Raw genomic sequence first — 26,384 nt, 5'->3', positions numbered from 1 at the left:
AATAGTAGTGGCAATATAATTTTCATGTGATAGTATCACCTTCATGATGCAACTAAATGAAGCAATAAGCTTTTTGCGTCTAATACTGAAAAACACTATTTAATATCTGTATCACACGTTTTCATAAGTTTTACTTCTTAGGTATTTTGCATAGCTGATATTGAAACTTGAATGATAAAGAATAAATAATACGAAGATAAATCAATGCACAACACACACTAGTAAACAAGATAATATAGAAGTACTATTAATGAAAAGTTTTGCTAACAAATATTTATCGGGATACCTATATTTTTCGTTAGATTAAAAGCGATTAGTGATTCTACAGTCATGGTTTAGTGACAATATTAATTGTTTAAATTTTTAAAAAATAATTACAGGGTGTCCATAGAAAACAAAATCTAAAAATTGTCTAGACATTTCCAGTCTTTACCAATTTGCCACATACAATAAAATTGGTTCTGAAGTTTAGATTTTATTTGAACCTTTCAGTACTTTCAAAACTTTTGTTAAGTTTGCAATGTTTTCTGTGCATTTCAAATGCGCTGTATACATAAAATTTTTTAATTTTCCGTAAAAAACAAATAATGTTTTAGAAACTCGATAAAATTATCTTTCCGGTGTACGCATTTAAAATAAATATTACTATTTTTAAATAATAAAATTTTAATATCAAATGTGAAAAATGTTGTCAAAAACGTTAACCACATTTTTACCCCAATCGTAGAAAAATTGAGAGAACTCGATATTTCGAAAACACTTTAGTTTTGTTTGGGGAATTTGTGAGAAAAATGTAACTTCACTTTTATCTTGTTCATATAATAAGTTAAACCGATTGTTACCATAGCGAGTCGAAATATGAATTATTCATTTTGGCTTTTTTAGGACGGGTTGTTTCGGAAAATCTGAACAATTCATCAAATTTCAACGTTCATTTTCAAGTTCTGTGAAAGATTTTTTCAAGTTCTGTTTTTATTTCAGTTTTGTCAAGCAACTAGCCTACGATGATATAAAAACAGAACTTGAATAAGTCTTTCACAGAACCCGAAAATGAACGTTGAAATTTGATGAATTGTTCAAATTCTCCGAAACAACCCGTCCTTAGGATTTTACTAAAATCATCCAGAATATTTGAGGCAAACTAGAAAGAATTATTATTTCTCTTTCTAACGTCAGAACATTACTTATTTTCGCATGGTAGAAAAAAAAAACTTTTATAAAACCTGGACATCCGGTCATGTATGACCCTAAAACACCGGAAGGATTAAGAAAATTACTAACCCTTGATTTTACAGGGTAAAATATTAAGTATTATGGAGAAAAACAAAAATATATAAAGTTATAATCATAAAATATTGTTGTTTCGATGAATGCACTTTTATCGTACCAAAATATAACCTGATTACGCCGATAATTCCCAGTCCAATAAAATTTAGGTTTTCCTAGTGTGTGACTACCCTGAGTCAAAATGCTTAGCTAATAATATTTCTCCATACAATACGTTTATGGGGGATTCAGGTTTTAGTTTGTTCAATATTATGTGTTCATCATGGTTCTCATTTTATTTTATAAGAGCTTATTTACTTGTATTATCTGTGGATTTTTGAAATGAAACACATTTACAAATTTATTTTTAGCAAAAAGATTGTTACAATCAAATAAATAAAACATGTATAAACACAAATCGTTTTTGATTTAACGGAAAATATTATATGTAATTACAGAATTCTACAAATTAAATATTTGTCCTAAAAATAGATATTATTTGTTATTGAGTTTTTAAACTATTTAAGGAGTAACATTTCTAAAAATAAAACAATCTGGATGATTAGGATTATTATTAAGGGGGATTTTTTGTTTTTGTTTTAACACAATCGAAATAAAATATAATGCATATTGTGAAGGGCTAAACGGTTTTTATAAAAAAATATGTGATACATATTAATTTAGACAACTATGCTAATTGTAATCCAAATAAAATTATCAAGCTACATAATCTGAAAACGAATGATTTTAATTTATTATTTTGTATATATTATATATAGTATATTTAAAATTATTATTGACATTTATAAACATTTTGGCACCTTTTCCAATTAAACCTTTGAAGTCGAGTCTATATTCCCTACAAATTCTTTGTATTTGGCTTCTTTTATTTTTTATTGTCTATTGTTCGGTAATAAAATAAAATATATCATGTATTATAGAAAAATGTGTAGGTATTTTAATAATAATAAATACCTAATAAATTGTGAGATTCCCAAGCATAACTGTTAAATATAAAATATATTTTATAAGAAATATATAACTAATATTAGTAGAGAGATTTTAAACATATTATGCAATTAACAGATAAAATTATATTTTATCTTTTACTGTAGATGATTTCGTCGCCGTCAGGCAAAAGTCACCAACGACATGCACAAGTTTTGAGATTTCTAAATTTGAATCATAGAGACATCATTTTATTTGAATGTTTAAATTTTTATTCTATTATTACACAGGTAGATAAAACATTCGTAACATAAATTTGAAGGTTGCCTTTACACACAAAAGATTTTTCCCGTAAGTCACTTACCTCATAAGTCACTTACCTAAGTGACTTATGACAAAATTAGCAATGTAAACGACACTGTAAGTCTCTTACCATAATTTATAGCAAGTTACAGATGTCGTAAGAGGCGTAAGTTATTGGCAGGTCTAATCGCATCCATGCGAACTTACAGCCTACTCACAGCTTATGAAATCAGTTTGATAAGTTTGAGTCGCTTAAATTCACCACCGTAAGAAATGGTACTTAAATGCGTCAATACGAAATGTCAAAAATGAAAAGATAGGTTTTAGTAGGATTTTTTTCCTATAAAAAGTAGTATTTTTATTATATGAACTAAAATCCGATTGTGACAAGTGAATAAATACATTATTATATCCCAAAACAATATAAAAATAAATAAGTACTAGGTACATACTTACGAAAATGAATGTAAACGGAAATAAAATTTTCTGATTCCTAAAATTGAAAATGTAATTTATTTTTCAGCTGGAAAAAAGCTTTCTGAAAATGAGCATCCTTCTTTTTAATTATCGGTCCAATCCTTTCTAATCTCAATGTTTCTGTTTATAATATGACTATTTGATTACGAAGTCAGTTGGTGTCATTCAAAAATAAAAAAACTACATTCAATTCCACCGTTAATGGAACAAAAGCGGATGGAGAATTGTTTCTTTCAAGCCAAATCCCATTCCAATACTTTATTTGTCTTTATTGACAGAATCGCAGAAATTTGACAGCAGCAATCATCTTACCGCAAATAAAATTACGGGTGCAGCAATCGTTGTGAGCACTTACGTAAGTTAAACTTCCATAAGCATTAATTACCATAAGTTGGATAAATATGTAAACACTCCAGCGAAAAACTTACATAAGTGGTAAATTTTACTTATGAACGTGAAGGCAGCGTACAACCATATTTTATAGTTTATGTAACATATTTTAACTTTCAAATTCGCAGTATCTCAAAAACTTGCCTTGTGGTTTGGTGACTTTTGGCTGAATAGCGACGATATTATGATTGAGGATTCTTATTCTTCAGAAATCAACTCAAATTGAAAAATATTACAATCTAGCTAACAATGAACTCTTGATTGTCTGACTTAACAGTGCATACGCAATACACATTACGATGCATGAATATTAAATAATGCTAACATAATTATATGTATATGTAAAAATATTTTTGTTTTATAGTCATTGACTCCGCAAAGATAATATATTCATTTTAATATTCCAAGGTTAATTAAAGAAATGATTTAGGTATTTAATACAAAAAGAATATTTTTGTAAACTTTTAACCACTTGAGTACGGGATAAATTTTTTGGACACTTTTGGCCCTTAAATACTGATAAATGAATACTTTGAACCAATTATAAATTATCAATTAGTTAACTAAGCATAAATGTAACTTTTAGATGTCACAAAAAAATTTTTTCTTCAATTAATTTAATTAACTTTGTGGCAAGATCTAAATTAAATGAAAATAAAAAACTTTGTTGACACCGCTCTATTAAAAATTATCAACAGGTTTCAAAAACAAAGGTTTATTCATCAGAATACAAAGTAAAATTATTTGTCTATTCTTATGTCATAATTTTCAACATACTTTTGTATTCCTATGAGGAACCCTTTGGAATGAAACAAGTTCATAATTCAAAGTTTGTTATTTTCATTTAATAAAATATTTATATAATACTTTATATATTGTGAATGGCCAGTCCTAAAAAATGAAGAAAAAAAAATGTAACAAACTTATAGTTTTTTGACAATCTTTAAAATTTGAGAAATTGGGTAAAATAAAATTTAAAAAAAACTGCCAGAAGATTTTCTCGCATTACTGCTTTATCCAAAAGCCGACTGAAATATTTGTCTAAATTTAAAACAAAATGTTGACCGTCATTTGCAATCAAAATGTGGTCTACAATATTATACAGGTGTATCAAAAATTACGCCAAGGATTTTAACCAGCGTTTCCCGAGCATATTTGGAGTTTAAGATGTAGATATCATTTTGCTATCCTATTATATTTTTTTCAATAAAAAAACAACAAATATTTTTCAATCACACGTCACCACTGATCAAACTGCCACACATCGCAACGTATCACGTGACCTGCTAGGCACCCAGTGGCGACGAATTATGGAAAAATATTTTTTTTTTAATTGAAAAAAAAAATGATTGGACAAAATGCCATCTACATTTTTGTATAAATATGCTCAGGAAGCGCTGATTAAAATCCTTCGGGTACATGCTGTTATACCCTGTATAATAAATGTACTTTGTGAAAGACTGTCCTTCCACCGCAAGGCTAAGGTTAGGCAAATATCCGATACTTATGTCGTGTACTCACGTTGCAAACAACTTGTCTGACAGTCCGTTCATGTCACTACTGAAGTCACAAGACCCGAGTTGCCACCAACCATTGTTGAATTCACGAAACTTTAAAACTAGAATGCTTTTATAACCTTACAATTGCTGTAACTGTCATTTTTATATATGTTTTGTTCCTAGAATTGATCTCAAGAACATGCATAAGACAAAACATTCCACTTTAAAATAGGGCATTAGACAAAACATTCTACTTTTAGAGAACCACTATATTATAATGGTAATCCTTGTTTTTACAGGAATACGAAATAATATGGCAAGCATTGTAAAAGCAATGAAAATAATACAAATAGAAATTAGAAAACTTAAATTAAAAATTTGATGTGACTAGAACATAATGTGCAATTTAAAAAGGTATTTTATGAGCTACTGTCAACAAAATAAAACAAATAATAAAAAAGGGTAAAGGTCGCATTGAAATGATCTTATTTTAAATTAAATTTAACATAGTATTCGAGATTTCTCAAGTGTTTTGGGATTATAGTAAAGATTTTTATAGTAATCACGACAATCATTTTTATATTAATGATTAGAATGATTGAAAGACATAAAAAAATATAGCAGAGTTCAGAATTAGTGATTTGAGGGACTTTAGTTTTACAAAAATAAAACATTAATTTTATTAATAATTTAATGTGGATATATTAAGGGGGGATTTCACTATGTCGGGCTAAAATCTGACTAGCTATCCGTTGGCTGGCTTTAAAGATCAGAATAACTTCGTTATTCAACGGCGACCGTTTCACCATTGTTTCCGAGCTTCCGGATAGATAACACTCGAAATAGTCTGGCAACATCGCAAAATGTTTGCAGTTACTCCATCTACTGCCACGGCTGTCATGCGTCACAGTCCGCACACCGCAAAGTGTGCATTTTTTTGGTTATGTTATGTTGATTATCAGGTCATTTTAGATAGATTCGTGTCGAATTAATACATTGTTTCTTATTTTGAACACAATCAAATAATTCAGGATGGATCATACAAGCATTCAAATTCATTCAACAAAATTCGACTCACTTCTCCGCTGCCAAACTCGGAATGTTTTGACGCCATCTTTGATTCGAGGAATAGCGCCTAACGTCTGGTTCGAGCACTGATTAGTCAAATTGAACTTTAACCCGAGCCTTAGCGTTATTCAGATATAGTGAAAACGAAAAAATGACTAATCCGCGGATTAGTGCTCAGTCAGAACATAATCAGAGATAGTGAAATACCCCCTAAATGTCTTAAGCATTGTGAGTTAAGAATCTAAATAACAAGCAAAAGTCAAATTTGTTATAAATCAGGTTAGGGACAAAGCTAGAAACAGCCTCGCTGCAATAGAATCTACAATATAATACCTGAACTTATAATCTAATACTGAATATAAATTTATATTTCACATACCAGGATAAAATTCGAGCGACGGTAATGAAACTTACAATTTATTAAATTCCGCACCTTCACAACATTTGGAACACAGGTAATTGGATAAAGGGCTACCGTAGAACACACAAAAGGGAGTTCTACAGGGCTGAATATCATTGAAAATATCAGGAGAGTGAAGAGGATCATCATACATGGGAAGATTGGAAGAGGTCTGTCCAGAATCCCAGCCCGTCCTGGAGTCAGTGGTCGTGGAGTGGACCTTGCTGGGGAGAGTGCTTCTCTTAGTCCTCTCTCTCTTTGAATTGCCGGTGAGGTTGATGAGATCATCGCTGGAAGTGTTCTTCCAGTTCTTCTGCTGCACAGGCACATCCAGGTTATTCACCGATTTGGCACACGATAGGGAAGGCAGTCCCGTGTCATTGTAGAATGTGGACTTTGACAGGTACAGGGTTTGGTCATTCTTGTTCACCGCGGCAGTGGGAGCCATGCGTCTCACAAAGTCGTGCGATTCTGAATCAGACTCGGTGTAGAATTTGGATTTGCCCGTGCCGTAGCGAGGCATGCCGTTATGATGGTAATGCCGGTTGGTGGGGGAGTGCATGGCGTGGCGGGCCTCCGACAGTTCTTGCTGTCGCTGTTTGTTGAAGCAGGTGGAGCACATGTAGCTGGTGAGCGCCGTGCCGTATTGTTCGCAGCCTATATTCACACACTTCAGCGGGCCCTCTATCAAGGCTTGCTCACGCAGTTTAATCATCTCAAAATGTTTCCTTTCGGAATCTAGCTTTCCTTTAAGTTGCTCAGAATTAAGGAACCTATGTTCCGCATACTCTAAATAGTTTTTCACCATTTCATCTTGTATAGCATGCCTTTTGGCTTTTATTTGACAACATAGAATTTTGTATTTAGAAGCAAATACAGAATGATTATTTGATGACTTTTTACTTGTGCCATTTGATTTGGCCCCAATTTTCGCAATGGACCCAAGGTTTTTCTTTAATTTATTACTCATAGATTTCCCTATACTTCCGAATTGTTTGGCTACAGAATGAATTTGTTTAGCTGCTCTGCTTTTATTTTCAAACATATTTGTTTCCTGGGGTTCGCCATCAGAGCTTGGATTGATTGTGAATAATTCAGAAAATTTGTTGGTTATGTCTTCTTCCGATAAGTCTATCAGTTCGGGCTCGTCTTGGCCAGGGCTGGAAGAAGGGGACATGTAAACGACATCCAGATATTCTGATAGAAGGTTAATTTGATCTCTCTCCGTAAGCGCTAATCTATTGATTGTTTTGGGATCGTTTTCATCTTTGTTCCATTCGAAGTCTTCTCCTGGGTCCACGGAGAACTGGATGGGCAGTAGATGGCCATCAGAGTCTGTGAGCGGTATGATGGACGAGGCGAAGGTGGGTTTCCCGGCAGCGGTTGCGTCCATAGTGACTAGAGCGGAGAAGTGACCCATATCGTAGGCCAGCAACAGAGGAGACTTGTGACAGTCTTCCGGAGAACATTCGAGAGGGAGGTAGACACCACCAAATGGAATAGGGGCCATGGCCTCACCATTCAAATCCTGGAAAAGACTGAGTAATTAAAATCTTATTATTATTTTTGAATGATTAAATTATTATATTAATGTGCTTACCCTGAGCATGACATCAGAGATGACAATGATGGGTCTCCGCAGTGTGTGTGCAAGAGCGAAGACATGGACTTCCTCCAGCGAGTGGTGCGCCGGAGCGGCTCTCTCCACCACATGCGCCCACTCGGCCCGCCACTCCTCACAGCTCAGGACCAGCCCTGCCGCAGTGTGTTGTCTGAGGAATACTTAAACATTAGAACAAGGTGCCCAGGAGCTCCATTTTTAACTCCTCAGGCTAATTTGTTCGGTTTTTTTAAACAAACAGCTCTAAATCTTTAGTCAATTTGTTCGCTTTTCGGAACAGCTAATATGGTCTCACAGAAATCAATGTCTCCCTTATCGTTACAGATATAAATATGAACCAAACAGCGTTAGAAAGAATAAATACCAATCTTTACATTCAAATATAGAAGATAGCCACAGAATAATTAAAATGTACACCTCTATGAAATCAAAGGTTTTGACAGCAATTTGAGAGAAATTTATGAAACTTATTACAGTATAACCTCGTTTTTACGTGCCCGGAATTCACGTTTTCCCGGCAATTGCGTGTAATTTGTTCAGTCCCGATGTATTTCAGTACATTTAATACCCGCATTTACGTTTTTTTTCCCGCGATTTACATCGGAAATATTCAAAATATGCGAGTTACGCGCGCTTGACAATGATTGGGTCGTGACATTCGAACAGTGTAAGGTGATTGGAGGGAATACTCCGTGGTTTTAAAAGGCGTACGGTGATCGGTCGTAGAGCGACGCTGTGATTGGCCCGAGTTTGGCGCAAAACAAGGTGATTGGAGGGAAAACTCCGTGTTTTTAAAAGGCGTACGGTGATTGGTTGGCGATCGACGCTGTGATTGGCCCGAGTTTGGCGCACAATAAGGTGATTGGTCCATTGGTCGCCATCTTTTCTTTTGGTATTGTGTAATGTGTTTGTGTTTTGTATTATTCTGTCATCAGTCTTACAAGCTACTAGTTCGCGGTTTATTATTTAATATTGCTTTCGGTTCGATATTACCCAAGAAAATGTCCAGTGTGGTGTTATAGAAGGCTGGGAAAGAATTTCAGACCAACCCCTGGAGGATTATGTAAACCAATATTATGACATCAGACTTGGTGGAAGTTGATGACATTGTTGACAGTCATTTAACACCAGCAGACTTGTCTGCTGAAGAACTGTCTGATGAAGAAGAGGGTGATATTCCAACAAAAGAAGAAGCAATGAGGTTCATCGAGGGTTTAAAAACCTACTTTACAAGCTGTGCTGATATTCAAGATGACATTTTTAAATCTTTATATAGTCTTGAAAGAGAATTACATAACAAAAATGCAACAAACTAATATACAAGATTTTTTTAATAAAAAATAAATAAAATTGAGTGTTGTTTTTAATAAAACGTTATTTTTTTAGAAACAAACTTTAAATGTTATTTTTTTTCAAACCCCCATTTTACATTTTCCCTCCAATTAGGTTTTTTTTTTTCAGTCCCTTAAAAAACGTAAAATAGGGGTTATACTGTATTATTAATTTATGAATTTTTTATAAATAATTTTTTTATGAAACAACAAAAAAGGTGAGGTAACAGGTGATGTTTATAATACATTTGTCTAATAAAACATGTATTTTTTTCATTATCAGTAATTTTACTTCAGTGTTTAAATGAAAAAACGTAAGGTAAGCCATTTAAAAAACTTTTTTCATCTTAATTAGATTGTCTTAAATCACAGTGTACTAAGTCACTTTTTGCAGCTTTCGAGTTAGAGATGAGGGCACCAAATCATAATCTAGGTTAGCCAGAGACAACGATGTTGCTTGACCAATCATAGAGAGTTTTCAGCACCGTGAACCAATCAGAGACAAGCATTCTTCAATTAGTTCTCCAGACACACCAAACTAACTCAGTATCCAAGATGGCTTCCCACATGACAGCTCGCACAATTGTTAGCAAAAAAGATGGCGTTCCAGAGTGTTCCACGTCAGATTTCAGTGAATTTCAAAAGACGAATAACAATAAAAATTATGTTCCTAGTGATTAAGAAGGTAAGCTTATTTGATTATTTACTGGTATCTAGAAATGACAACCAATGGTCTTCAACCCAAGTAAAGTATGTAGCAAAATCCCAACATACAATATTTCCATAAATAAATACAAAATCACAGTTTTGACCAGTGCAGCATATTGTGTTTATTTTTAAGCATTAATAAGTTGAAAAATAATCTTGGAATGCTCAGGTTAACGGCCGTTCTTCCCAATCCTACTGATCAACTGCTGAGCCAAAATTTTGTCTCAACACTGCTCAAACGCACAACTATGCTCTTTCCAACGGAAAAGTGACAACTGAGTGATCAACCAATTTAAGGAAGCCAAACTACTGGATTAAGCTTACCTCAGTAAATGACTACTTATAAAAAGTGTCAACAGAGTGAAACATATTTGCAAGGCCAAGGCACGGTGGCATTAAAGTCAAGCTAATACTTTATTTTTAACATATTTCATACGTTTAAATATTAAATATCGGTTTACGTATTACAGTACTTAAAAAAATATATGCATTAATAATAAATACAATAATTAATTCGCCAATGTTAATTTAGCATTGAAAGTTTTAACTTTGATGTCATTTTATTGTCTATGAAAGTGGGCATAGCCACTTAAGATAATCAACAGTAAAGATGTTTGGAAACAGGTGAATCAAACGTTACTGAATAAATCACTTGGCTGTTCGGACCCTGAGATTGATCGTTCGAAATGTTGGGAACAACGGCCGTAAGTGCAATAAAAGTCACATTTTAAAAGTTAGTTCACTATGGCTGAAATGAACTAGAGAAAACTTGAAAGCAACAAGCCATAGAAGGCTACTGTATTTGGAGGATAGATACAGTGTAGGGTTGCATTAAAGAGTAGGCTAGAAAGCAAAATGTGGATAATTGGACATATTCATATCTGATTTTCGTCTTCTAAAATTGAATTGAAATTAGCCACTCATAATAAATATTCAGTTTTTCAGATCTAATCCAAATGTACCCTACAGGGCATCAAATCGCAGAATCATAGAAGAATGACATAGTGTCACTATTAAAATACATTACACCGATTCATCACCCATTTTTTGAAAAATTACGTATGATAGAAGAATCAGGAAATGCAAGCGATGAAGATGTTGATGGCATAGTACATGCTTCAGATGACGAATTTTTTGAAGAATGCACTCAGTTTACTTTGTGAATTCAATGGAAGAGAAGTCACATATTTGGTTTGAGGCAATATAATTTGGAGATGGTTTTATTTACATATTTGCAATTTCCAATTTAGATTTGCATCAATAGTTACAGCTAAATAATAATTTCAACTTTAGCGAGTTTGTTGCACAGTGAACATGTTACTTGTTGTAATTTGTATTGTGGTTTCTAAGGTTATCATAAGGTTTGTTTTATAAAAAAGTTTTGCTGTAGTTTGAAAAGAGTTTGTTACATTTTAGTCATGTTGAAATTGATTCTCTCAGTTGTGCCTTGTTTTCATCGGGCGACCCTAATTTCTACTACCTTTCACCAATTCTCTAATATGATGTTTTATTTCACCTGGTCTGAGTCCACCGCCACCTGCGCCGGACGGCATGCCTCCAGGGGGCGCCCGTGAGTGCTGAGTGCAGCAGGCGGCGCAGCGTCAGCAGGCGGTCGTGGAAGCCCCAGAGGCCGAGCGAGGCGGCGTGCGGCAGGCAGTTGCCGTCCCCCGAGGTGGCGAGCGGCCACAGGGCGGCCAGACCGGGGCAGCTGCACCACCAGTTAAGGCGGCCGCTTGTGTCCAGTGAGACCAGGGTGGACGTTTCCAACAAGTCTTTCTCTAGGAATTTTCTGGAGGAAGAAATTTTTTACACAGCTGTTGAATAAATTTTATATATACAGTAGGGCGGAGGGATTTTTTTATTTTTAGAATTTCAAAATCCCTATATGATTAATGAGTGACTCTATATGAGTCGTGTAATTTCTATACCCGCTATATCAACTTTCATTGATTTGGAGAAAACCGCAAAAAACTGTCACATCTCTAGCGTACATAAGTAAATGCATTAAAATTTTTTATATAATGAATTGGAGTAATAAAATTTCTAAAAGCATTTATTTTTCTATATATGTCTAGCAATAATTAAGTAATTTCGATAAATAAAATGGATATAGCGGATTTTGATACTCACTTCGTGATTTTGAAAGTCAACTGAGGCGACATGGCGGGTTTAGAAACTCACGCGTAGATAATTTTGACACACGAACGTGGCGTCAGAGCGGCGGCCATATTGTATTTTGGCAAAATAACTGCTTGTGATTCGTTGAATCCGATATAGCGGGTTTTGATAGTGACTTTCTGTATGATATAGCGGATTTGGTTTCTCACTCGCAGTTTTAACATGGTTTTTGGTCATGATAAGGAGGGTTTTGAAACTCAATTTCAGGCTCCTCTTGTTGCTCGCAAAAATGTGAACAAGATGTCATACTCAGATCATTTTGTCAAAAAATCGGATATAGCGGGTATAGAAATTATAGGATTCATATGACAAGAGAAAAAAGACTCGCTCTTGAAACTCTTTCTGATAACTTCCAATAAAACAAACAGTGCAAATTGTCTTAAACACGAGGCGCATGAAACTCAAAATCACCATAAAAAAGCTGGAGTTTTTTCCGAATTTTCTATACAAAAATGGACTTGGATGTTCGGGATATACACACGTCCAATAAATATTATGCGAACCTCTCTTTGGTCTTTTGGAATTCTCGGTATGACAGGATAGTAATCATAGATTTACACAGAGGAATGTCAAAAAGTTTCTTAACAGCTTCATCATGCTGTTTCGCATCAATGTTTCGATTTTTTAATGCTTTTATGTCTATTGCAAAATTGTTATATTATTTGCTGGTGGCTTACTACAGGAATAGAAGCTTTTTACCATACTTTATCTATATGTTTTGCAACACTTTTTTGTTATTCAAGAATAACAAATTGTTTTTCACCCCAAATGGTACTATGTATATCATATCACAGTGAATTGTAAAAAATTTGTTTTTCGTAAATTTAAGGTTAACCGCGCCACCTAAAGATGTTATAGCAGGTCAATAAAATTTTGTGATTTTTCTCATATAGTATAGGGTCATTCATTAAACATATAGGGATTTTGAAACCCACATAAGCAGCCTTACTAAAAAAAAAATCACATTGTTAGACATTGTATAAAGACTGTAAAAATTTAGATTCGAGTTGGTACCAGTCAAAAAAATCTTTAACTCTTTTTTTTTTAAATACGGCAACATTGCATTTTGCATCCAGCAACGACTCCACAAATTCGCGTGATATTATTATTTTACCGCTGTTATCAAGAATGACAGCTATTCATACATGTCTTCTTGTTATATTTTCATAAATCATGTTTTTGTTCATAAAATGGTCAATTTACTGTTATATTAGCTATATCAGTGGCGGCTCGAGCACATTTTCGGTGGTGGGGACCGTCATTTTTTATGTGTAGATACTGACATTTCATTGCCAGAAAATGGGAGTACGAGATCCAATATAAATATATACACGAATAGGTTTTTTACTGTGCTTAATTCTAAGGTCTAAAGTCTAAGATAAATCAGGGATGGGGACTATCTACATGACATAATATTACGAGTTTTAACAACATGAAACTCGATTACAATGTCTCTAGGTTGGTGAGCACCTAGGCGTTTCACTTCTACTTTTTTGTCAAATGTTAACGTACTGAATTTATTTTTCAGTAAAAAAACGACTTCGTTCATTTTTTCGAATAATTTCTAACAAAAATTATTATTAGATAAGAAGATAAGTCACGCACCTAACCAGAAACACCAAATATTCATAAATATTACGTTTAATAAAAAATAACACAAGTTAATCGTAGATACTTCAGTTTAAAGCGCTTTTACCACGAGAACGGCGCTATAGAAATAAGAAATGATCCGATCAATCGATATCAATACTATTATTTTACTTAAACGTCACAAACGATTATAACACGACTAACGCATATTCTGACCCGTGCATAACTGACCTACTTCAATAATTAGAACTAAAACAAACGATCACAAGGGGATTTTCAAGTCTGTCCCCTGCGATTTCGTTAGAAAATTCAAATACGCATGCGCAAATTCATAAAATCTCATACAAGAGTATTCAGTCCAAGTAGAAGAATCATTTTAGTAGGAATAAATCGCTGGGGTTGTCCCCCAACTGCGCAGAACGTTCTGCGCATAACTGGACGCTAGTCCCGAATCGTCGGTCGCGTTGGTATTAGTAATATTAGTAATTAGTATGCTGCAAGGAACGGAGGAGGCTAGTCACACGTTCGTCGGAAGAAACTTTTCAAATTTCGAGCTTAAAAATTACCCTAATGAATTTTTAGTTGAAATTTCTGCAACTGTTAATTACTTTCATGTAAAGAATGCATTCATTATTTTTTGCGAACTGAAAGAATTGTCATTTTTTTCTTGGTAGATTTCTGGAATATCTGTAGTGGGGACTGTCCCCACGGTCCCCTTGTGAAGAACCGCCACTGAGCTATATTATATAATAATTTCATGTTGAAAAATGTACTTTCATTAAAATAGATCTAAAAGAGGGGTTAAACGGTTAGACCAATATTCAAAGAGAATTTTATGGTCTATATTTTATAAGGATTCATAAAACTGATTTTTTTTAATAACATAAATGCCAAATATATGTGTTGGTAACCATGTATCTAAGAAATACACAAATTAAGATGTGCAAGCAATGCATTCAAAATATCAGTTTTTGTGATGTTGTTTTCTGACAATAAAAAGCAAGGTCAATTTTTTTTATTGTATCACGAGATAAAAAGTGAAGTGTTATTTTTCTTCCGAATTCCTTAAATAAAGGGTCTATGTTTTTGAATTTGAATTCTGTGAAATTTTTCAACATTTTGATTAAAAATGTTTGTGTTAAGCTTTTTTTTCAACTTTTTCATGTTTGAAATTAAAATATTGAAATTTTTAATCACTAAAGTCACATCAAACATGACATCTTCAAAAAGAAGAAATATATAGAACATTAAAATTCCTTGGAAATGAGAAATTATTATTATTTCAAGTTCATACAGACAACAGGAGGCAGTGGAAGCAATAACTTCATAATGTCGTATCGATAGACGTAATGATGATTTTATACTGATCCATAAATCTGTCATCTATCGTCAGTAAGCGACTTTCGCAAGCACGGTCAAAATATGATTCCGACATTCAGTAGACAAAAACCGCTGCCACTTCGTTCATTCATTATGCAAAATAACTGGCTAATTAATGAATGGAGGTGAACTAACTAAGCTCTTAGAATTGAAAGAAATCGTATACACAATCTATGAATGATCGAGAGGCGATCAGTTGATTCCGTTCCAACTTAGAGGAAGAAAAATTGTTAGTCATAATTAAAGACATTATGAACTAATTAACACACTATGAGCGGGAATGGTATTTTTACCCGCGCGGTCGACTGGTGCTTATCGGCGGGACGGGTAAAAATACCCTTTACGCCGGCTCCACTTCAAAGGCGAGGAAGGAAAATTATTATTATTATTTCCCGTGACTATTTAATCTAAACGCTTGAAGACATTACAAACTACACACAAATATAACAAAAAAAAGATAAGCCGTTGTTTCTTTTATGTACACACATACTCTTGCAATAATTAGGCAATTTTATCGTGTTAAATTTATTATAAATTCATTGGACCTCTCTTATGAGATAATCCCGAGGATGTTATTACAATAATCATTTCCTGAATGACTTTTCCCGGCACTCGTTACTTGTGAATATAGAGTGGCGCTAATATACACGTGCTTTATTTATGATATACAGAGTTACAAAACAGACTGTTTTTTTAGTGGAATTTATTTAAATGATATTTTCTTTTACCCTTCAAAAATGTCTTCAGATAATAACGAAAGTCATGAGGAAATATTCGCCGATAATTTGTCTGCCCATTCTGGTGAAGATTTAGCTGAAGCGATATATTTTTGCGCTATTCGCGAAAAACACCCGCTATAGGCTAGAGTCTATTGTTTGAAGCGCCCGACTACAATGTGTTAACTCTCTTTTTAGTGTCAAAAATTATATTTTCCGCCTATCGATCCGATATATACTGGCAACACTGACATTCAAACGTCATACAGTCATGAAAATATCAATAAATTTCGTGAATTGAAATACAAATCTAAACATGAATTGCACGGTATTTACTTTTTGGCACTTTATCCCGCATCTTACCTTTCATTAAGAAATCAGTAATTTTGCCTAAAGAATGATATAAATTATTAGTTAGAAAATTTTTTAAGCACCCTAGCCTGACCTGATTTATCTTTGCTAATCTTTACCTGAAATCTTCAGAATAAATGGTGATATCGGGCAGGGTGAATGTGTACTCGGGGGTGTCGATGTAGAACTGGTCGTTGCTGGTGCTGCTGGGGTTATTGGAAGACACGTCCTGGGCGCACTCGGACCTAACTTTGGACACTATGTTCTCATTCTCAGTCGCTCGCGATATTCCTCGCTGTAATTTCTTATCTGGAAATCAACAGAAACAGCTGTTAACACATTATTTTAAAAATATATACATAATTGGCTCATGGGTGTAGGTTTGCACTTCTGCTTTTTGGCTGTATCGTCACCAAAGTCCTTCGAACGTTTGCGCCACTTGTCCGTGTGGATCAAACTTCCTTCCTCAAAATCTCAGCTTCTCCGCTCTCTGAACGCCTGGAATCCGACATCATTGAGGAACAAAGCAAAATTCAAATTAATCATAATTTGGGGGTTCAAGCAGTATCACAGTTAAAAATCCTTTGCACAAAATACAGTAAATTAGATATTCTAGGGTATTTGCAGTCGTTAAACAAAGGTGTTTGACCTTAGCAAAAATAAATGCTAATCATAATATGACATCTTTAGTGGCATCTCTACTAGTAACGCCGCCTTATGGATGCATTTGGGACTGCCAGGTGACATTGGCGGGAGATTTAAACCGAAAATTACACACGACGATTGGAAAGCAATGTCATTTTGGCCGCAAAATGGTAATGTTTTGTAACGGTTTAAAACAACAAGCCCCAACTTCCGTTACAAATATAATTGGGAGATTTAAGGCAATCGATGAATACCAACACAACTATGATAACAGCTGCGTTTGGCTTGCTGATCTGCTCAGATCCAGCCGAGCAGCAAGGAACACATTACGGACACGAGGAGACCGGGGCGAATCACGGCGACGCAACGATTTTCGACTCATAAACAAATAATCGTATCATTTAGTTTTCTTTCTTATAATTTTTGGTTAATCATGTAGCTTATTTAAATGATTATTTGTTTGTTATGTTCAAACAAACTGGCACCCTATAAATCCATGAATTATTCGACCAACTTAATATATTAATGTGGTGACATTTTGTAACTTAACTATCAGAAATTATCAACGAGTTTCATTTATATTTTTCTACCTTATTTTAATAGAATCTATCCTATTACAATTTTTAACTAGTATCTTTTATTTAACTATTTTCCTATCTCCTTTTAATAGAACCTATCCTTTTTTACAATTTACTGTAATTTTACGATTACAGTTTAACTCACTTTACAGGTTTTAAATAAAGCTAAGGAAGTAATATAAGTTTTATTGTAAGATAAAACTGGTTATAATTAAAAAAAATGATAAGCGGGCTATTTATTTATTTATTTAAATCATTACCGGTTATGAATGACCTGAATTTCTCCTACTTCTATCATTATAAACAGAAAATGCTCTTGTGCAGTGATGGAGGGCTTGGCTAGCATAGCTAACCGGTTATGTAATGGGTGTTGCAGAAAATTACCTCCACCCATTTTGCATAATATTAGATATTTATATTATTACATGTATGTATTGATGGCTTAAAGACAAGATATTGAATCTCTACATTTAAATCAATATTAACAAGAAATCCAACTCTTTTATGTTGTTTATCTTGGAATAATGGTTTGTGAAAATACATTATTTTCGCTTTAAGCAATCGATAGGTCCCAGTGATCGTCCATGATAAGACATGCCATAAGTATTATGGGCAGATGATTTAACTATTACCTGATAATACAGAAATTTTACAACAATTTGTACGACCGGTTTATAGACGAGTGGTCCAAAGCGACGGGGTCGCAATCAGGCATCATGGGTTCAATCCTCAAGCTAAGTCCCCCACTGCACACCCAACCATTGTAGCTTTTTATGATGGAAATAGGGAGAACTCAGATATTGTCAGGTTATTCGTAACCCGGGAATATTTGTGTTAACATTTTCTAATGGCTAAGAAGAAAGATTTTCAGTATTTTAAGGACTTAACTTGCAGAGGATTGAACCCGTGATCCCAGAGCACGAATCCAACGATTGAACCCGTGATGCCTGAGTACAAATCCAATGCTTCAGAACATGCGACTACAAACTGGCTTAAAAATATATACACTTAACCTCTTGAGAATGTAAATGTACGTAGGGAGTGAGTTTTTATTTTGTTCAATTATTAATTTTTTTAATATAATGTTGTAGGTTAACTAATGTTGTGAGTAAAAATATGATCAATATTAATCCATGCGAATAAATCTCATAAAACTGATAGCGGGTTTTAGTAATCGTCAACCATTAATTTGGAAACACAAATATTTTCTAAGAAAAATAATTTGATTGTTTTTTTGCATTGGACGTGCATAATCTCTTGGGAATTTTCGTTCGAAGAAACCGTTTTGTCCATAATCGTGGACAGGTTAATACTGTTTTAAACAGGGGATAAGTCACACAGAATTCTGTGTTAAAAAACTGTGTAAAAAAATAATACAGTAGGAAAACGATGAATCAGAAAATGGAAGATAGGTTCTATTGTATGAAAATCACTTCAGGATGTCAAAAAACTGAACAAATAGTATATTCCTACACTATTATTAGGTAGTGTATGCACGGGGGTAGGCAAAATGTAGGATACTAATAACAACCCTCTACCATTACCCTTTTTTAAGCAGTCATATCAAAATTGTGTAAAAAAGACCGTGTAAAAACAGAATTGACTGTATTGTAAGGTTATTCATAACCCAGGAATATTTAAATAAATAAAACGCTTTCTAGTGTCTTCAGTGAAAGATTTTCAGTGTTTTAAGAGCTTACAGAGCATTGAACCCGTGATGAATGAGTGTCCAAACTCTTTGGACTACTTGGCTACAGATGGCTTAATCTTACAATGCTAGCAACGCAATCTTTTCCATTACTTCAAGCGCCCCTGAGGTGATATCTCACAAAAGCGGCGCTACACAAATCATCCAATAAATAAATAAATAAATACTGAAACTTTAAGTATCACATATGAGACAGCCGCGTAGATAGGATTAAAAATAGATAGTTTTTGTATTCGTAACTCACAATCTATTAAGTCTATCGCGTCTGCCTTCTGAAGCTGTGGCTTGGTTCCGCTCATATTGACGGTGGCGGGCTGAACGAAAGCAGGTGGGGGCGCCGCGCAGTCCACCACGTCACTATCCTTCTTATCATGAGTGGCACGCCAACTCCCCGATATGTTGTACCGTCCGTCGTCATATCTCTCTTTGTCACTTTTTGCCAAGTCTGGAAAGTTAAAATGAATTATTGTACTTAGTTATTATTTTTTTTTTTGGTAAACTAATGTTTAAGACAAGATTTTTTATGCATAGCACAAAGGGTAACAATTATTTTTTTATAAGCAATAATTATTAGCAATGACAAGTTCTAGTATCTTCACTAAAAAATGTAGACAATTTGTCTCGACGCCATCTAGTGAGAGAGTTAGCACTTACAATGCCTCTCTCATATAAAATAAAGTTGGTTGTTTCAGGTGAAAAAAAAAATGTAACAAGCAGTAATTGTTCTAGTATCTTCACTAAAAAATGTAGACAATTTGTCTCGACGCCATCTAGTGAGAGAGTTAGCACTTACAATGCCTCTCTCATATAAAATAAAGTTGGTTGATTCAGGTGAAAAAAAAAATGTAACAAGCAGTAATTGTTGAATGAAACACTAGTATATATTGAATTATTTCGCGGATAAGAGATAAGCCGCCATAGGTCAGTGGTCAGAGCTGTCGACCGGAAATCGAAAGGACACGGGTTCAAGTCCCGTTGGCGTCATGTATCTTTTATCAGGAGATTTTTCAAGGTGGATGAGTGTTTCAGGCTAATAATTATTGCTTATAAAAAAATAAAAAAATAATTATTGTACTTAGAGTGTGCTAGACCCGGAATTTCAGTTGCTCTTTAAGCTCATTATAAAAGATATATATGTTTATCAATTAACTCTCTGGTAGGAGCACTGACAAGATAAGCCAACTGATACCATTGTTCAGAAATACTGAAATACCGGGCCTTAAAAAGACAGAGTTGGGTGGCAGTCTGCCCACCCCTGCGCGGAAACGACACAATGGTTAGTTAGTTGAGTTATTATAGAAGGTATAGAGAGGTGGTGCGATGCCATACTTTCTATAAATGAGAAATATACAAAGAATAAGATAAAAATAAACAACAACAAAAAATTAGGTACTTACAAACCTATTACATGTATGCAAAACAGAATCGAAACATTTACATGGCTGTATCGACACGAAAACCACATTGTGCATGCCCCTCTTAACCTAATCTAACCCAACCCAGAGTATATGCGTGGACAGCCCAAATGGGGAAATTGAAATGAATATAAAAAAAATAACACATTTGTTGAGTTAGGTTAGGTTTAGAGAGGTAAGCACAGAGCGTTTGTGGGCATGTCGATACAGCCACACAAAAGCTTGCAGTTTTATTTGCATTTTGCGTCGGTATAGCAGTCAGTTCATCAAAATTTTAACAGAAATGAATTCAGAGAGATATAATATAACATGTGTGTATAAAGTCGGGTTTCCAGCAACCTAATGCTTTCAAAACATCGGACAAAACAAAAACATTGGGTCCGAGTCACAAATTTTCTCCATCGGCCATGAAAAAATAAAACACTGTGGCCCTGCTCCCTGCCCTGCCTATGCCTTGTATTTATTTATTTATTTATTTTTCATGTTCTCCGTAAAACGGTTATTCACCAATACATTATGAAGAAGATTACAAATTAGACAAAAAGTATAGCAAAACACATAAAAAGGTCAGTTTCACTACTTTGTGACATACGTCAAAAGATAATTGTTAAACTGCCTGTAGGTTACGTTAAAAATGTCGATGGTCAATGCAGACTCGTTGAGCAGTTCAGTCGCTCTGTTGACTGGGGCGTTCTGATAGGCAGAAGTCCTCGCTTTTGGAGCATAAAAAAGGGTATGGGACCTTCCACGAGTATACTTGTCTGGGACATATAAGTTAATCTCTTTCAAAATAGGTGGATTATGTATAGTTCCAGAAATTATCTTAAAAAAATGTTTTCCTAAAAATATTTTTCGGCGGGCTTCTAATGTATTAAGATCGAGCATTCCTGCTAAGAATAAGGATGGATACAGGAAAGGGTAGTACATATATTCCCTCATATATAGGTAACGCATGAATCTCTTTTGTACTTTTTCTATTTCGAGAATATGGTTTTGCTCAGAAGGGGCCCAAATAATGGAGCTATATTCTAAGATACTGCGAACAAGTGTATGTCTATGCCTGCCTGCTAAAGTAAGAACTATTTTAAAAGATTCATTTATGGAGGATATTTGATGGTCTCCTTTCTCTAGAGGGCCATCAAGGCTTACTCCATCCATGCAGCGATAATCAGTTAAGTATTCAAGGTCAAAAATCGATGAGGTCATTTGGTTAAGCATTGTTTATTTGCTCTATTTATGAACTGTATAAACAATGCACAATTTTTGGGGGATTACATTGTTAAATTTTTTTTGAATTATACGAGGTTAAAGAATTTCACACTGAAAGAAACCACAAAAGGTTATTTCCTAAGAATTAAATTATACATTAAGTATTGATATTTTTATCACATTTAGGTTGAAGGGATTGATTGGCCTACCTAAACTTATAGGTGAACAATATATAGTCCGTAATTCTACGACAAAATTTTATTTATGAAGTACAAAGTGTATGAACTAAATTGAGGAGTTGTTTGCCAGGTGTTTGCTTAGCAAACCACCATCTCGTGATGAGGTCAGTGCCTTTCAGAAGAATGTGCAAATCATTTTTGCTAACTGTGGCAGTTCGCCACGCGTGACATAAAATCGACAAAGCGATTTAACTGGGTCATTAACTTCTTCAAAAAAAAAAAAAAAATTTTTCTTTTCTTCTGTAAAGAATATTCCTGATAATAGTCAGGTTATATATATGCCGTCAGAATGCACCCTGAACATGGCCGTTGTTCATTTTTATAACACATACTTGGAAAGTGGGCAGTGAATCAGATAAGGTTGTGAACCCTGATATAACATGTATGGGATATTACCGGCAATCTGCATGTAAGCCACTAGAGCGGAAGACAGGTCCCAGCCTTGTCCCTGGAGAAGGGAATAACACAGTTCCTCCGATGCTCCCGTCTGCTTCCTGAGCTCGCATACTAAATTAGATTCCATATTTCTAGAAGACAACAATATGGAGTATTATTAACATTCTCACTACATATTTAAAAAAATACATAACATTCGCCAACAACATGTATCTTAATAGAATATAGTGCATAGGCAAATAGAAGATAGTTGTAACCATATACAAGTTCACACTATCCATTTCTTTTGGATCCAAGGTGTATTTTTGACATTCTGTGTATGCATACCTTTACCTTCCAAATAAGATGACTTCACTTCTTGAGATGTGTGGTGATCTTTTTTCATGTTTATCTTAGCTGTAATGCCCCGTTCAAACCGAGCAATTTTAGTTGAACAACGTTTATTGAACAGGGTTTCGTTCAGAAGTTTCAATTTAACTCGAACCGATATTGTTAATCAAGATGGCGTCAAGTGAATTTATCGCTGCGTACGTCCCTATGATTTCGGACCTTTTAAAGTGAAAAGCGCAAAAAACGTAGTATGTGGGCCAGAAAATAATAATAATAATAATATACATTCCTGGTCAAATAAAATTTTACACGCAAAACACTTCAATTATCTCAACCAAACGTATGTTGACAAAATTTCGTCAAACAAATGGTTGAGTATTGGAGAGTTGAGCGCAGAAATAGAAGGATTTATGCTTGCCATTCAGGATAGAGTCATTAATACTAAAAATTATAGAAAGCATATAATCAAAGATACAAATCAAATTGATGATTTGTGTAGAAAATGTTTGGCTTTTCCGGAAACTATAGAACATATTATATCGGGATGTTCTATATTAGCACCGTCCGAGTATACATTTAGGCACAATCAAGTTTTAAAAATAATTCACCAAAATTTGGTAATTAAACATAACTTGATTGACTGCCGTAATGTAGTACCATATTATGAATACGAACCAAATTCATTTTTAGAAAACGAATTTTATAAAATATATTATGATAAAACTATACTAACAGACCGTGCGATTAGTCATAATAGACCCGATATAGTTTTACATGACAAAATTAAAAAAATAACTTATATCATTGATGTCGCTATTCCAAATTCCTGTAATATTCAAAAATCTGTTGGTGAAAAAATAAGAAAATACACAGATTTAGGAAATGAAATAAAAAGAATTTGGCATTCTCAGACTATAAAAATATTACCATTCGTTATTTCGGCTACTGGCATTATACCTAGCTCTCTAATTAAAAATTTAGGCCTATTAGATCTATCAAAAAAATTATATATAAAGATGCAAAAGTCGGTCATTTTGAATACATGTAGGATAACAAAAGATTTTTTAAATATTTATGTTGAGGGATCAGTAGGATTTATAGGCCCTGTTAGAAGTTCTACCGAGCCGAACCCTCTGATATGAAAATATCTGGAGTCGGTGAATTATTTTCCCATTTGATCTCTGGTGAGTTGACGTGTTGTATTTATTTTGCTTATATAATGCACTTACATAATGTTGATTGACTAGATCAGGGGTCTCCAAACTTTTCAGCTGGAGGGCCACATTGACTACTCCAGTGAGGTTGGAGGGCCAAAACCGTTTTAATTTCTAGACACCCATATATTCTGTCCTAGAGAGGGGGGGGGGGGGGGGGTAGACAATAGAATTTTCAGGGATGAAAATATAGCTTTAGATAACGTAGCTTTGAAGATAATTTTTGATACTAGACCTTGATATCGTTGCGAATCAAATAAAGATTTTTCAAAAAAATCCTCTTGATATATTCGCGTGATACTTGTGGACGCAATGTATTGGTGCCAAGTACCTCGCCAACGAGCATATTTATTTAAAAATTCGCGGAGTTTTCACCCCTTCTGAGCAAGGTCTTAGCCATTAGCTGTCGCGGGTCCTTGATGACACTGGTCATAAGATGTCGCGGGCCGGATGGAAGACACTGGCGGGCCGGATACGGCCCGCGGGCCGTAGTTTGGAGACCCCTGGACTAGATGATCATTTGTGGAAAAGTGAGTGGAAGGGTTAAGTTTTTCCTTTGGGGAAGATTTAACCCGGACAACTAAATCGGAAGTTAAAAAAAAAAAAAACATGGAATTTATATAGCGCAGTTTAGTGTCATTTCACTTCAAGTGCGCCTACTCGTATAACAAACTTTAAAAAAAAGGTAATTCAGTATTAATGGTTCTTAAAATTATTCCTACAGTGTGCCTTACCCAATACAGATCTAATATTATAACACTAAATACACTGTTTATACAAAGTGATGACAAAACTTAGAATAACAATAACAGTAGGACAGGACAAAACACGAATATTAAAACTAAAACATAACATAAAACAGGAGGCAGTGTGTGACTGGCATTTTTATTTTTGTAAACTTATGATCCCAAAGACAGGGATGGCTTTGGTATAGATCCATAAATCTGAACATAATATCATCCGACCACTTAATGCATTCTTTCATTGAAGTAGATGCCATGATGGTCTTACGTGTAATTTCGACCGCAGGGAACGAAAAATCGCAAGCGACTTAAAACATATGTTCACACGTTTCGATTCGGTAGGAAATAAATCGATAACTCATAGTTGAACAACAAAAGTAGACGGGCTTTCAACTTTCGTCGCTCAACTAAAAACTTGATCAACTCTGTTGAAAGGGTGTTCACATTTGTCGATTAACTTTCAAGAGACTTTTAATACAGAGTCGTTCAACTAAAATCGCTCTGTCTGAACGGGGTATAAGGGCTGTTAAATAATCTTACTGTTTAAAGTACCTACTTGTTAATAAGTTTAATAAATTTTTCAGAAATAAAAGAGATCACAGAAATTATTTACTCTTCAATAAGTTATTTCATGTGCTGTATTTACAGCTGTTTGTTTATTTATTTATTTATTATTGGATAATTTGTATAGCGCCGCTTTTGTGAGATATCACCTCAGGGGCGTTGTTGTTGCTTATTTTCTGGGTTATTGTCAATTTTAGTCATTTGCTTTCACCAATGACACACTTCAGGCATAATAAACTTGAATGAGTATTGAGTGCTGTCATATTATTAATCAGAAGTTAGAAGTTGCGAATTTTGATAAATAGATTTTACATACTAGTTAGTTAGCGAGAATAGAAAACATACACAGATTATTATTTTAGGAACACATCTCGACTGTGTCAAGGATTTACTTCATGGCCATTGATCTACATAATGGTATATACAAAAATATATTTTAACACTTTTTATCAAATAGAATAAATAATATAATCCGGGCTTATGGCATGGCATGATGTCAACCATGAACATTTAAAGAAATTATATTTTTAATCTATATGCTGGCCTTGCGGACGCCTTTTATCAAGTATCACAATGATAATATGGGACCATAAGAACAATTCTTATATTAAAATCATAAACACATCAAGAAAAGTAAAATAGGAAGTAATCGTAATATCTTACTTTGTTATTGTGGCAAAGGGATATTTTCAAAACACTGGGTAACCTTGAAAATATTATTTGTTTACTCATATTCAAACACACAAATGTTAACGAGAAAGATAAACACTTGATGAAAATTAAACGCTTCAAAGATTTTCGTAGTAAGATATGCAAATGGTAGTCCTTTATATAAAGATATATTTATAAATACGATCCCAGACATCTACTGAATGACAACACTAAAAAGAAATGAGGCGAAAACTGGAATATCAACGGTTTAACTAATATGACAGTCGAACGAATACAAGAAAAAATATTATTATATTTCACATAAATGAAGACTGTGGAAATCTCACCTGTTAAACTAAAAATAAATCATTTTCACGACAAACACGATGAATATTTACCTACGTCTCTGAAAACATTTTGACACTTAAACTGTTTAGTTGGCACACCTTGTGTGAATCAGAGTGAA

General features: G+C 34.1%; 1 protein-coding gene across 1 annotated transcript; it reads right to left on the bottom strand.

Annotated features, from left to right (window-relative positions):
• Positions 1-368: 368 nt before the first annotated feature.
• On the bottom strand, positions 369-26,357 carry LOC149425916 (OTU domain-containing protein 7A-like). Its single transcript, XM_089642196.1, has 7 exons — positions 26,266-26,357; positions 22,417-22,547; positions 19,402-19,602; positions 16,346-16,535; positions 11,528-11,800; positions 7,952-8,123; positions 369-7,879 (listed from the first exon to the last, which is right to left on the bottom strand). The coding sequence occupies exons 2-7, from the start codon at positions 22,541-22,543 to the stop codon at positions 6,362-6,364; spliced, it is 2,481 nt and encodes an 826-aa protein (XP_089498322.1). The 5' UTR covers positions 22,544-22,547; positions 26,266-26,357; the 3' UTR covers positions 369-6,361.
• Positions 26,358-26,384: the final 27 nt, after the last annotated feature.

The sequence above is a fragment of the Hesperophylax consimilis genome, chromosome 2, assembly GCF_061612785.1.
Source record: "Hesperophylax consimilis isolate HC1 chromosome 2, BYU_Hcon_1.0, whole genome shotgun sequence".
In the NCBI taxonomy this organism is placed as follows: Eukaryota; Metazoa; Arthropoda; class Insecta; order Trichoptera; family Limnephilidae; genus Hesperophylax; species Hesperophylax consimilis.
The sequence above is the reverse complement of the archived record's forward strand: the minus strand, read 5'-3'. Positions and strand labels throughout refer to the sequence as shown.